Below are 14,947 nucleotides of genomic sequence, written 5' to 3' on the forward strand. Positions count from 1 at the left end.
CTCAATCTCATACCTAGTACTTCCCATTATTACTAATCCCTTAGATTCATATATGTGCCCTAATGATTTCTTTGATATCACTTGTTGGGATTTTGGCTTGCGGAATCACACAGATCTAGATCTAGGGTAGCAATCCAATAACACCAAGTACACACAAGAGAACACAGATTTAACGTGGAAAACCCTTGCGGGAAAAAATCACGATACAAAGTGACAGATCTCCACTATGAAAATAGAAATTACAAAGAGAGAGGACTTACCCAATTTGAATAACCTCGAATCTTACCCTTGCTACACCCTTTAGAAACCTTAAAATCCTTTTAGGAACCCTTGTAACTCCTTTAGAAAGCTTTAAAATATGTTAGAATAGCCCTAGGGACCCCTATTTATAGTTTAAGAAACTTTACTTTCGCACCCTTGCGAAAGGCGATACAGAAATCCGCAGTCCGCATTAAATTCAGAAACAAATCTGCGTAACCACGACCAGTCGAGCATGGCTCATGACCGGTCGAGCACCTCGGATCAAAAAACTGATGCTTGCTGGAGTTCGAGTCGAGCAAGCCACAACTGGTCGTGCAACTCCCACGATCGGTCGAGCCAGTCACTTGACCGGTCGAGCACGGTAAAAAAATTCCAGATTTAAGACATCTAACAACAGTTACAGTTTCCACAGGCTCATTGACGTCAATATATGGGGCTGTACACGAATTGAGTTAGCTCGGTTAGCTCGCTCAACTTGACTCGCAAAATTTGACTTGGTTCAAAACTGAGTTCGAGCCAAGTTGAGCTGATTTTTTGAGCTCCAAAAAAATTTCAAACTAAGTTCGAGCTTGCCTGAGCTCAACTCGGCTAGGATCGAACCTCAACTTCAATCGAATTAGTTCGGTGACTCAATTACTTTGATATTGATGTTGCTCACCAAGTGTTTGATGAAATGACTCAATGAAATGTAGCGCTCATGGTAAGGAAGGTATGTATATAAAACAAATACCCTTTTTTTTTATTGATTTTGATGTTGCCTACAAGGTGTTTGATAAATTACCTATAAAACTACTTCTATTATTTTACATACTGTGAGAATTTGAAGGTGCGGTCCATATGTTTATGAAAATGCTGCACAGGCGAACTTGGCTCGATTTTGGATTGAACTCGGCTCGAATTGCCCGAGCTACTAACCGAACCGAGCCGAGCTGGCCAGTCAGACTCGAGGACTAAGCCAAGCTGAGTTCGAGCTGGGGTTAGCTAGTGGCCGACCCAAGTCGAGCTGTGCCAAGCTCAACACAATTCGACCGTGTACACCTCCATCAATACAGGAGAAAAATACTACAAAAATTTAGGACTGTTTAGTCACATTTTATTTCAAACTATTTATTATGTGACCAAAACCCGAAATAGTCTTTGTTCATACTCGGTCTCATTTTTCCTGCCTATTTGTCATTTGTATGGCACATCCAAACCATGCAAAAGCTGGGCCACACCGTGATGATCACCCGAAACATCATGCCGGGCCACTCATTGGGTTGGAAACATTGTTGAAATCAATAGACGGATGATGACCTGATTCACTGTACAGTTGTAGCCCACCCAATGAGTAAATCATCTTGATTATTTTTTGGGGGCAGGAAAGATGGGGTTGTATGTGAAAAGGTTTCACGTGATACTTGGAGCCATGTATGGAGCAGGACCCACCTGGGACCCACTGTCAAATCATATTTGAAAAAATAGGATGGTCATCCCTCAAGTAGGCCACACGTCTTTCAAAGACATGTGGTCCGCCTACCTGATGGTCGACCAGCTTATTCTTTTGCCACAAGATCTACAAGGTGGGCCCCACTGTATTTACGACTTGGATGTCTTACAAGACCAGCTCATTAGTTAGATGGTTCAGATTGTTGGATGACCTTCCCACGTGTAATGTAGAGAGATGGTTCTTCAGTATTTCCATATTCGGATTCTTCCAGCTCTACTGTATCATCTCTAGTGGGGCTGAAAGTCGGGCAGGTTGGGTTGGTGTTCAACCCTAGTCCAACTCAAGGTTCCTATACCTCAACCTTAACCCAACTTCAATTAGGCTGGGAATTCTCAACCCAAGCCCAACCCAAGCGGGGATCTGTTGGGTTGGTCCCATGGATACATGCTAATATTTTCGTTATTACATTAGCATATTATATTTTAAAACATGCTTTATTTTTTGTATTTATAATTTTTTTAATTATATATGTAATTATCGTAAAGAACTTCATTTTTTTATAAACAAACAAGCTAAAATATTGGACAACTACATACTCCTTTAAAAGTCATGTTGTGGGGTACGTAGTCTATTTGAAATAGAGAAATCGGCATATCTTGTTAGCTTAAGTCATTGGAAATGATGTGGACCAATGAGACCCAGTGACACTTCCTGTGCTTTCAACATAGATGATCTACACTCAATTGTAATTTATAAGTAACTTTTATATTGGTTGGGTTCGGATTAGGTTAGGCAACCCGGCACTCAACCCAAGCCCGGCCCAAGTTTTGTTGGGTTGTGTCTGTATAGCCCAAGACCAAACCTAATACATCCTGTTCGAGCCCAACCCAATGTCGGGTTGGTCATGGGTGACTTTCAGCCCTAATCTCCAGACAGGGAGTTGTATTTGGTCTCATCGACAGTCTAGTCAATTCATCTGGTCCGTCTATCAGTGCAATTCATCTGGTCCGTCTATCAGTGCGGCCTATTCCTCATTGATGATCAAGCAAAAGTTACACTGATCAGATGATCCTTTCTATCTGCAAGTTTTTTTTTCCTACCTTTCTGTTGTCCAAGACATGAGTGAGATGGTTGGGATGATCAAATCAAAATGATTCTTCTGAATCATAGAAAAGGAAACTGGGGCTCCAGACATGAGTGAGATGGTTGGGATGATCAAATCAAAATGATTCTTCTGAATCATAGAAAAGGAAACTGGGGCTCACCAAATGGACGGTTCAGATTTACAATTCGACTTATATATTTGATTGTGACCACCCATTTCGTAGGCTGTTAATGGGATGAAAGGATCGTTTGATCAGTGTTGTGTTAGCTTGATGGGCTATGAAGAGTGCGTTATACTAAATGGACGGTTTGTAACAGTCGATTGTACTCCCCATGTGTTCATATGCCATGACCTAATGACCACACCTTGCATAATGACCCCGGGATGATCTTGATCAAACATCTGGTGGGCCAATAAAGTCCTAATTAACACATTCAATTTCCACAATTAGACAGTTTTTTCCTTTGGTTATGACCGTGATGCCTCATCCCTCATTTTCTAGGGATGTCCACAATTACGACCCACTAAATGGATGGCATGTATTACTGTCTCACATCTGCCACGTACAAGGTATGAGACGAGATCCAAGGATCATGATCTCTTGCAAGAGAAAAACATCACATCCGTGTTGGACTGCGCCAGGTAGCTTACAACTGGTCCATTTTGATTAAGTTACCTAGAGGTGTACATGAACCGAGCTAGGTCGGTTAGCTCACTTGATTCGACTCGAAAAAGCTCGATTCAACTCAGTTCGAAGCTGAGTTTGAGCCGAGTCGAGCTGATTTTTTGAGCTAAAAAATTAGTTCGAGCTGGCCCTAGCTCAACACGACTTGGAACGAACCCAGCTTGGATCCAACTCGGATCAAACCAGTTCGGTGACTCAGTTACTTTGATATTGATGTTGCTCACCAAGTGTTTGATGAAATGACTCAATGAAGTGTGGCTGGTGGCAAGAAGGTGTTGGGAAATTCTACCCATGGTAGCATTTGGAAGCTATCTTCTCTTGCACCATATTACACAACTAGTTAAGAGGAACGAACGGATACTCAACACATATTTAGTTATCCAAACAATCGAGTCAGTAAATGAATCTTGCAGCTCTCTGTCATAGAAATTAGTCATCTCCAATGCTGGCAACAACAAAACTTCCTCCACTCTCTTTCTTGGTTTTTATGTTGCTCATAAGGTGTTTGATAAAGTACCTATAAAACCATTACTACTGTTTTACAAATAGTGGGATTTTGAAGGTACAATCTAGGTGTTTGTGGAAATGCTGTAAAGGCGAACTCGACTCAATCTTGGCTTGAACTCGGCTCGAACTAGCCCGAGCTGTTGACCGAACTGAGTCGAGCTGGCCATTCAGGCTCGAGGACCGAACTAAGTTGATGTAACATCCTCGATTTTCACTGTTTTGGATTTCCAAAAATTCTTGAATTTTTTTTTAATTAATTAACTTATAACATCACTTAATGATCATTAGCACTTAATGATAGTTTATACAAGAGTGTACCAGTAAAGAACCGCACTAGTCCGATTAATCAGCCGTAGAAAGCCAATGAATCCGCCCAATCACTTGAACATCAGGTGTAGTGTAACGTCCCACCCAACCAGAACAGTGTCCTGGGGCGTCCACGTAAGATTTGCCACAGGACTGTTCATTTAAGCCACTCATAGTGAGGTATCACAAATAAATTAGACCAAGATTAGCCCAATTGAATAGACCAGACGAGCATTGATAGAACCTGGTGCGGGCCTCCAAGCCAGATAGCCGTTTACACTTAACGACAGCCCGTGCGGGCTATACCGCGACACGAAAAGGTCAGAAAATTATAAAAATTCAAGGGAGCATAGATCTCACTGGGCTTGGGGACCATCGCGGACCACAGACCCAGTGGACACCCAGAAGTGGAATCTGGCACTTGCCAGATGCGCCCCACCAATGCCAAAATTGGAATCTGACACGTGTAAATAAAATTGAAATGTAAGACATTTCAGCCGTCGGATTTCTTCATAATTTACGATGAGGGTCTAATGTATTTTTCTACGCCCGTCCACAAACTCTAGGACCCGATCGTGGCACGGTGACCGTTGATCGCAAATCAGACCCGTGCAACCAAACCCCATATCTGATCATCCCCAAATTTTGCATGGCCCTTCATCGGGCCATGGAGCACCTATCCTATAAGTTTCATGGTCAGAGGGCCACCAGAACTGCCCCGGTTATCTAAACAAGCTCTAGACCGCTCGTTGGTGGACCACTAGTTCCAAAACTATAGAATAATGTCCGTCTCATTGGGCTTGACGTCCATCGAGGGAATCGGACCTGGGTACGGTCCAGAACCGCTCAACTTGAGCTAAAGGATGAGTGCATGAGAAGCGCAAATACCTTAAAGAAATGAGTTGGAACTTAAGTGAATTAAGTCATCCACTCTTATGCAAAGTTGAGGATTTCGGACCGTCGGTTTGCGACCAAACTTTACCCATGGAGTAAGGATATTTCCCTGCTCATATCCGTATAGCCGCGGCCCTGATCGACTATCGGTGACCGTTGAACAGACTTCTTATCATATCTGTCGATCGGCGCATCCAAATGGCGGACCGATCATATCCATACGTAGATCATCATTAGAGCTAGCTATCCTACGGTGTATATTGACTTGTACACCTCATAGTGGGCCCTAGAGGCTAGAAAGACCCTCTCATAGGTCTAGTATAGTAAAAACCCAACATTTGGGGCCATTGTCATCAAATCTGGGACTATATAAAGGCCACATTTGGGGCACCTCTCTCCTCATATGAATTTTTCCTAAGGAACAAAGGGAGAGAGGAGAGAAAAAGGAGAAGGAAGAGAGGAAGAAGAGAGTGAAGGTGAGAGTGAAGGTGGACCGTATGCAAGGTGGGACCTAAGGGAGTTCAATCTTACACCTTCCTACCCTTCTTCAAGGAAGAACTCTCCACCACAACCACACATTTGCTCCGTTGATCGTCTAGGTAAAAGCCCTCTTCCCTTTTCTTGAAAACCTTGAGTTGAGGAAGGATTTGCTTGAAACTCTAACATGCGAACGGTTGCTATAGGGATTTCGGCTGTCCGACCCCAAAGGCCCTCATTCCTAGGTCGTTTTCCAAGCCTCCAACGATCCATAAGTGCGGACTATTACTCCTAGGTGGTCTAGCACCAATTTCATTATGAGATTAATGATTTTGATTGTTTGGTTGATGTATTTAGAGAACATAGAGAAAAACCTAGGAAATTATGCTTATTGGAGTGGTGTGGAATTGTATGTTTTATTTCATTTCCTCACATGATGTTTGTTCTCGCTTCTTACATGACTTGGTGCAAATTTGATAATTACTTGTTGATGTCTTGTTGGATTGCTCATATGATGATGCCCTATAGCATGCATGCCTTAATTATTTCCTGTGAAATTTATTTTTTCATGAGTTGTGGGAAGTGAGCAACTTCCTCACTAACACACACGACATACATGCACTCTTACTCATAAATCGTGATAGCTTGCTTATTAGATGAATTTGAATTGTATGTTGAGCAACATGAGAACATGGTGTTGAATATGTTTGATGTTACATTGGTAGTTGGCATGTTATGAGTCACTATTCTTACCCTTGGGTTAGTCAGGAACATGAAGAGAGCGAAGGTGTTTCTGTTGGTAGGACCACCTTGAGGCTAAACCTGCGGATTTGGGCGAGTGCGTGTGGGCGACAGTAGTTGGACTACATGGGTTGCTTGCACCCGATGTCGTACCGCCATGTACTCGCCTGGACTCGTGTGGTCTAGCCTACTGTCTGACCAACCATGATTGTGTAACCCTGTTTGCTCACATCTATATGGAACCTGTGACACCCTACAACCGTGGTAGCCCATCAATAACCCACTGGAAAATGGTCCACAGCCTCGTGAGCCGGGCATGGTGGAATGGGACACTGTGTTCGAGCTGTCGGCCTACGCTGGGGTGACGCGCCTCCCCGTAGTGACCGCGAGCGACCCCACATTCAGCACCCCCATGTGCTTGAAGTCGGGGATGGGGGAAACCCGACGGGGTCAAGGATCGCGGGGTCTCGGCCTCACGCATTGGGGGGCCTTGGCCTCGCAACTAGTTCAGGGCATATGATATGTGGGGTGTATCAGATTCCCAAACCTGCTGGATGAATGGACTTAACTAATGACTCGGCTAACACGATCGCATCGCATCGCACTAGTTAGGGTAGCGACTCGGCAGTCGAGGTCGCACAGAGGGAGTGTTGGCATTGGCGATCGTTAGATGTTGTCGCACGAGGGAGCGTTGTGGTGAGGGCATGCATCATGTCATGCTGCATACATGCGCATTAATAAGATTACTTAGATGTATGTGATTGGCTGCTTTTCATTAAGATCATATTAAAATTGATGCATATGATAACTTGAGAATAATAGCCCCCACTGAGTTGATCACTCACTCCCACTCTGGGACGGTGTTTTAAAACACCAACCAGACCCGTTCATAGATGCAGGTTGTACAGATTTGGTGGAGCCCGGTGATGCGAGCCTCGAGGAGGAGGACGAGTTCTCTTACTTCCAGCTGATGAACGGGCCCTCATCGGACCTATAGATGGCACGTTGGATCGCTGCGTAGAGGGTTCAGCTCTATTCTCTCTGGAGATTTTATTCTTTTGTGATTTTGTTGGGTGACACCATGTGCGACCCTTTATTATTTTTTTCTTGGTCATGTATATGTGTGTGTGTATATATATATATGCTAGTTCTCTTTCATTTTAGTCGACAGGTGCATTTGTGCTTCATGTTCCAGGAACTTCAGGCTGCGCATTTAAACCCGATTAAATGCATATTAAGGAAAATCGATTATAAGTGACCCGGGGAACTCGGGAGTCGAGCGTATGCACGACCCCCGATTTTCAGGGTGTTACAATTGAGTTCGAGCTGAGGTCAGCTAGTGGCTGAGCCGAGTCGAGCTGAGGCCAGCTCGACTCAGTTCGACTCGATGTACACCCCTAAAGTTACCCGACATTAGAGTTGGGCATGGGATGACTTGACTCGGCTAACTCGTTTCATTTGACTCGTTCAGACTCAACTCAATCCGAACTAAATGGGTGAGTTGGTCTGAATTGAGTAGGCTTTGTCCAATCCAAACTCAAATCAAGTTGAGTTCGAGTTACCCAGTAATGCTATTTGATTCGACTCGAAACTTGATCCAGTCAGACTCGACTCGATTCAAACCTGACACGACTCAGGTTCGGATATATATAAAAAAATAATTAATTTCTAACTATTTCTAACTGTAACCCCCCCCCCCCCCTTATTTGCCAATCTGACTCAATGCCAACTCGACTTGACTTGGTATTTCTGATTGGGTTGGACTTAGTCTGAATCAATCCAGTTGAGACTTGGACTCGGATTGGGTCAGGCATGTTGGACTCGGTACCCAGTCGAATTAAGTTCTGGTAAGGCCCATTTCAAAACCGAATCAAGTCGAGTCAACTCTAGCTCGATTCGACTCGATGCCCACCTCTACCAGACCTTAGGACTCAAGCGGGCTCAGAGTTTTAGCCCCAATGTTGGGCCTCAGCTCAGCCAACCTACAAGTGAACCCACAAGCGGCAATGTAGCATACGTGTGCAAGATCACAGTCATTCATCAGGTAGGCCTTACCGAAAACTTCGCCACATGTCCGGAAGTGGGATGCCCCAGAACTAGCACGCAGGTGCTACGTCAGCACGTGTAAGAAGCCCCATCATCATGGTGGGGCGCACCTTCTGGATGTGTTAGATGCCACGTACGTACTTGGATCCCATCACTTGAATTTAGGGTTTTCTTTGGCAGTCGTACATTTTGTTTCTACGTTGATTGGATCGGCATAATTATTGATCCCCCGTACATCATGGTGGGTCGTACCGCTTAGACGGTTCAGATGTCATCCCTGTACACGTGGGTCCCACAATACCCTGATGCGCTCCAGCTCTTTTTTTTTTCCATCTATCGCGCCTCAATATCAATCGTGCGTCGCTAGTCACTGGGGCTCACATTCTAAGAAATTCAGATAATCTAAACGGTCCATATTCGCATTAACATAAGCTATGTCCCAAAATCATATTTATATGATAATCCTAGCCTTTGAATTTTATATTTGAATGTGCCCACTGAAAATTTTATTTTCATGATCAAAACAATAATTACAGATTAAGTTCCTAAAATGAGATTTATAATGTAAGTACACAAAATAGACGGGTCCGATCATTGAATAGCTCCGTATGTGGGCCCCAGTGGCTGCGACACACGCTGGATGTCAGTCGTCAGTCGCGAGGCAAGCGAAACGAACTCAAATAGGAATTTAGGAATGCTTTTCCTCCCCTCAGCAGAGAGAGAAGGAAACATTATAGAGAATGGAAGAAGAAAGGGCAATTATGGAATTAGAAAAGGATAGGGCGTTGGAAGTAGCTGGAGCAGAGGAAGAAGAGCTTGAAGAAGGAGAGATCCTCGACGACGACGATGCCTCAGCAGCAGGAGGCGGAGGCAGCATCACATCAGCGCCACTCCCTCAACACCCGCTCGAGCATTCATGGACCTTCTGGTTCGATAATCCTTCAGCCAAATCGAAGCAGGCTGCGTGGGGCAGCTCCATACGCCCCATCCACACATTCTCCACCGTCGAAGAGTTCTGGAGGTGGGCCCATCTTCTCTTCTCCCTATCTCACATCTAATACATTCATCTCTTTCGTTTGCCTATGAATTGTTCGATCGATTGTGTAAACTTGCTGTAGAAAGAGAGGTTGTTCTTGAGGCGTCATCTTCTGTGGATATGTTTGATGCAACCAAATGGCTCCTTTCCCACAACCTCTTTCTTGTTTTCTTTGATCTATTTGCTTCCCCTTTCAGGGCTTGCATTAATGTTATTGTTGGCGATCCATTTATTGAAGAAGGGTTTAGGTGGAATCTTATTGGATCACGTTATGATGCGATGGATCATGTGCAATTATCTCAGAAATAAATTATAAGAGGCAGGAGCCACTGCAATGCTTTGTAGGATAGCTGGTATGTTTAAGCTGCAAAGCGACATGTTGGGCCCACTGTGATGTTTTTGTGGCATCAAATCCATCCATCATGTACGCCCCCTAATGTCATGTTCTCCTTGGCACCTGAAAATGAGGCTGATCCAGAACTCGGGTGGGCTATACCGCAGGGAACAGTTGGATGCGGACGGTCAGCATTAAACAATTGGTGGGGCCCACATGCTTTTTATATGCCATCCATCCTTTCAGAGGTTGCTCCTAACCAGGATGAATGGACACCAAAAAAATCAGGCCATTCCAAAGCTCAAGTGGAGTGTAACATGTTATTTTTCACGTTTTAGGGCTCGTTTGGGAGCATGTATTTGGAATAAACTGGAATCTAAATCACAATTATGCCTGATTCTGAATCTTCAGATGTGTTTGGCAGCTTGTAACCGAAATGCACTGGAATCCAAAAATAGGAATGCATTGAAATTCTATAGTATATTTATAAGAATTTGAATTTAATTACTAAATCAACTTTAATATAGTAAATTAGTGTACATGTGTGATATTTGATAGAATGACTGTAATAAGCCCATTGAAATATCTATTTTAGCTAAAAATAATGAAATTCTGAGCCTAGGGTGGGCCACAAGCATAAGGATCACAAACGAGCGACTCGCTTACATTTTTTAAACATCAATTTACATGGCCAATGTTTGGACTGTTCAGATCATTCTATCGATGTGATTTTAGTGATGCAACCGATAATTCAATTGTTTTGGGGTATCATCAACGTACCATGTACAAAATTGATTAATAGCGCGATGACACCTTTGTTACACATGCGACTCTTCTGTCTTTAAAAAAGTAGCCAAGAAGGGCATTTCACTCCGATTACATTGGAATCACAATAAAAGGATGAGTTTTCGTGCATCCGCAGGGAATAGTCTCGCCTTAAAGGGTTGGGGACATTGTCGTCATAAAAAAAAAGAAAAAAAAGAAAAGAAGAGAGGATGAGATTTCAAAACACACTAAAATTGTGTATTTTAATTACCCCTGAATCTATGTTGCCAAATGACTTTTGGATTCCAAATGCACTCAAATACACCCAAACTGGTGTTGGCAAATGACCCCTTAGGCACGATTTAACATGGTTTGGCCTCTATGAGTTTTGGATTGACCTGATTTTTGGTGGATAGAAGAATAGCATGAGGGGCACACATGATGGATAGATTGGTTGTTACTTGTTATGCGCACATCATGGTGGACCCCACACATTGCTTTTGTAGGTTGAGCTTATCCTACAAAGCTTTGTGGTGGATTTAACCTCGAAATAGAAAAGGCTCTCTTCGTGGGAAAGAGGCCTCCTAAAGGCTCACTACAAAGTTAAATCTCACAAATCGGTTGATAAAATCCATTAAAAGACAAAGTTACACTCCCTTTATAATCACTTATTCTCTCAACAGTATTGAGATCTTGGGTCCTTACTCTTACTCCGGTGGTAGACTCTCAGGAGTTTGAACACCTGGTTGAGGGTTCGAGTACCCATAGGTGGTGAAATTCCACTATGGCGTGAGTGTGTGGTGGTGTGTGTGCATGCGTGTGCAAAAACCAAAAAAAAAAAAAAAGTATTAAGATCTTAAAACATCTTATGCAACTGCTAAGCAAATCCTACCCAAATCCCTAACTGTTTGTTTGAGACATATGGATGTCCTCAAGTCATTATTGTCACTTACACTGGATTAAGAACCCTATCAGTTGGAGGAAACTCAATGGCGACCAAATTATGTGCATCATGTTGAGAAGATGCCAAAGACCCAATGACATGTTGATCCACAGTGCCATCCTATGAAGCTGATATGACATGGTGGATTAGATGATGAACTTCCACCGAAGTCAAAGGAAATGTGATACAAAAATGTATCGATTGCAAATGGCAACAACAATCTAAATTTAGGGTTCAAGCCTGTAGCTCAATCTTCCTTATTGTCACTGACATCTTGGGTTTGCTTGCCTATAAAAAAAACCAATAATTTTAACTGTAGGGTAAGTTTCTTCCAACAACGGGGTGACTAATGCAGCCACAGCTAGGATGTGTAATGCAATGAGTTTGACACATAGGCACGAGTATTCAACTTACATGTGCACATTGCGATTGGTGCAAGTAGTAGAAGAGTTTTGTAATCTTAGGATGCTTATTATTGTTCATACTTCTTTGAGAATTGTTTTGAAGTTAGTAGGTTAGAAGTGAATTTGAATATCCTTCCAAATTGGGGCCTAAATTATGGATTGAGATGCCAAGATACATTGTGATTACACATATTACTTCTCTCAGGGGGTTATTTAATTGTTTTTGTTTTACAATTCTAATGGCCTGTTTACTTGCAATGCATTGCATGTGAACTTTACATGCAATTGGTGCACATAGGCCAACGGATTATGTGTTTGCAATATCCGAGTGATGCAAAAGGTGGGCCCATCCATGGAGAACAATTGGCACGAAAAAACAGGCCAGTGCACCTCACCAGGTGGGCAACAGGTGTATGTTAAATCAGACTGTTGGCAGGTCTGATCAAAGCATCCATTGTTTTTGTACAAGGTGGCCTACCTGGTGAGGGCATCGGCTGAATTTTAGATCAGGTAATCTTCCCAGAGGTACCCACCTTTTATGTAGGGCTTGGGTGTCATACGGATGCGACATGTTGGTGCATGTGCAAACCATTGCATGTGAAATTCAGACCCAGTGGAATGTAGTTGAACAATCCTCTTGCTGTAATTTGCATGTTATTAATTGAAAGAGAAATGATATGGTGGACTACGTGCATTGGTTCCTTCCCTTGCGCATAGTTGGATTTAGATGTGAAAATCCATATCGTCTTTCTCGACCATCCATTAGACTTGCCTCTCCATTCATAGGCTACCTTGAAAAATTCATACTGATCGGATTATCTGAAATTTCCAGAAAGTGGCATGCACAAATAGTTGGAAAAGATGGTTCTTACAAGGCCAAGTTCTTTGTAAGGATATTTAAGAGTCTTTGGGAAATTTTTGTACTAGCAGAAGAAGGGTGTACTGGACCTAATGGATGGTCCAGCTCAGTGTTTTAAATAGCGCGTAACGGATAGTGTAGTGTTTGGCCCTGTATAGCATGTAGCGTAAGCTACATAGCGTATAGCATAAGCTACACGATACTTTATATTTTTTAATTAAAATAATAGAAAATATGATAAAATTTATAGAACTCATAATTCCTATGAGGCTTTTTTTTTCCCTGCAAATTTGGATCATCAATCTCATATTTCCATGCAAAATCTGTCTCTTTGCCTGTAGACATCTCTAAGTGTGATTTCTTCTTTACACGCACAAACACACATTGAAACATCACAAATTCACAATATGGAACACGATTTGGATGGTCCGGATTGATCTAAGTGCTCTATCCATGATATGGACCGCAATTTAGACCTGTGTGATGGAGATGAGTCACCACCATTTTAAAATTGGTGTTGAACTAGCATAGAAGAAAAACTAAAAAAGAGAGGATATGCTACCTGCGCTACATTATATCCTACGCTCTGTAGCGTACATTGCTAGGGAGCTATGCTACCTGGATACGCTACGTAGCATTTTAGCTATGCTACGCTACGAGTGCTACTGAAAACACTGGTCCAGATAGGTGATGTGAATGCAAACAGGTCCAGATGCAACTATGCATGGGAAGGTTACCACACACAGCAACCTACTGGATGATCTTTCTACTAAAAGAAGTTTTGAGTGGTTGTTGACAGATTGGCCAAACTTTAGTTATATGCTTGCATAAGTGATCAGTAGATTCTTACAAATTTATTGCAAACATTCATTCTGCCTTCAGCCTTTACAATAACATACGTCATCCAAGCAAGTTGGGCATTGGTGCGGACTTCCATTGTTTCAAGTTCAAAATTGAACCAAAGTGGGAGGACCCAGTTTGTGCCAATGGAGGGAAGTGGACCATAAGTTGTGTAAGAGGGAAGGCTGATACATGGTGGTTACATACGGTATGCTTCTGACCCTGTCAGAATATTTTATTTGTTGTTGCAATACGAGATATTGGGCTGTCAATGGGCTGGGCTGGTTGTTCTGGCTTTCGGGCCAGGCTTGGGCTGGAATACTAGAACCAAAGGCCAGGCCTGGGCCAAAAATTTAAGCCTGTTTAATAAACTGCTCAGGCTTTTTTTAAGAGCCTGTCAGGTCAGGCACACCCGAGTCAGTTCCGGCCTGACTTATTTATGATTTCAGGGGATTTTAGCCATATATCATGCATGATGGTGAGCACACTTTATGGACAACCCAGATCTTTCAAAAAGTGGGTGGCCATACTCGGTTAAGGGCCATGCATAATCATCATGGGATGGACTTGGGCTTGTTTGTTTTGTTCCATCATGGTCTCAGGCCCAGATCTTACTTCACAGAGGCCATGCATAATCATCACGGGATGGGCTTGGGCTTGTTTCTTTTGGCCCCTCAAGGTCTTAGGCCCTGGTCTTGCTTTGTGGGCTAGGCTTGGACAGACCCTGCCTGGCCTGGGCCTGGCTTGTTGACAGTGCTAAACCAAATACAAATAATATATTTATATCTAATATTTATGATTAAGATTGCTCAAAATCTTCTGTATTTTTTCTACTAGTTGTTGGCAATGATTGGGGAACAGTTTGACTATGGTGATGAAATTTGTGGGGCTGTTGTTAATGTGCGAACAAAGCAGGAAAAGATATCTATATGGACAAAAAATGCTTATAACGACGCTGCTCAGGTAACTACCCTTTTTCGTACTTGGCACTGAGGCATGTGGATTGGCGATAAAACCCACTCATGTTTCATTGTATTCTCCTTAATCTCCTCACGTACATGCTGTGGATTCAATATTTCAATGTGACTACTTCAAAACTAGAAGAAAATGAAGTCTTTACTGTGTTCTCTTTTGGATAATGTACACTACAGTAGTAGCTTCTCATGCCATTTGTGTGATTGATGTGGGTTGAAGAGTAATGTAGTTGCATTTCTTTAAAAAGGAAACTGTGGCACATGTTGTTATGCATTGATAATTTGATGAATAGGATGTAACAACAGCAAAGTGGAAACAGTGAACTTGTGATTGGCTTTCT

General features: G+C 42.7%; 1 protein-coding gene across 1 annotated transcript in view; it reads left to right on the plus strand.

The window, feature by feature from the left end:
• The first annotated feature begins 9,199 nt into the window (after positions 1–9,199).
• LOC131217098 (eukaryotic translation initiation factor 4E-1-like) overlaps positions 9,200–14,947 on the plus strand; it is a 31,136-nt gene continuing 25,388 nt past the window's right edge. Inside the window, exons 1-3 of the mRNA XM_058211850.1 lie at positions 9,200–9,472; positions 13,675–13,840; positions 14,470–14,595. Coding sequence (XP_058067833.1) covers positions 9,213–9,472; positions 13,675–13,840; positions 14,470–14,595 — 552 coding nt within the window. The 5' untranslated portion in view covers positions 9,200–9,212. The remainder of the gene's footprint in view (positions 9,473–13,674; positions 13,841–14,469; positions 14,596–14,947) is intronic.

This window comes from Magnolia sinica, chromosome 10, assembly GCF_029962835.1.
Source record: "Magnolia sinica isolate HGM2019 chromosome 10, MsV1, whole genome shotgun sequence".
NCBI classification, from domain to species: domain Eukaryota; kingdom Viridiplantae; phylum Streptophyta; class Magnoliopsida; order Magnoliales; family Magnoliaceae; genus Magnolia; species Magnolia sinica.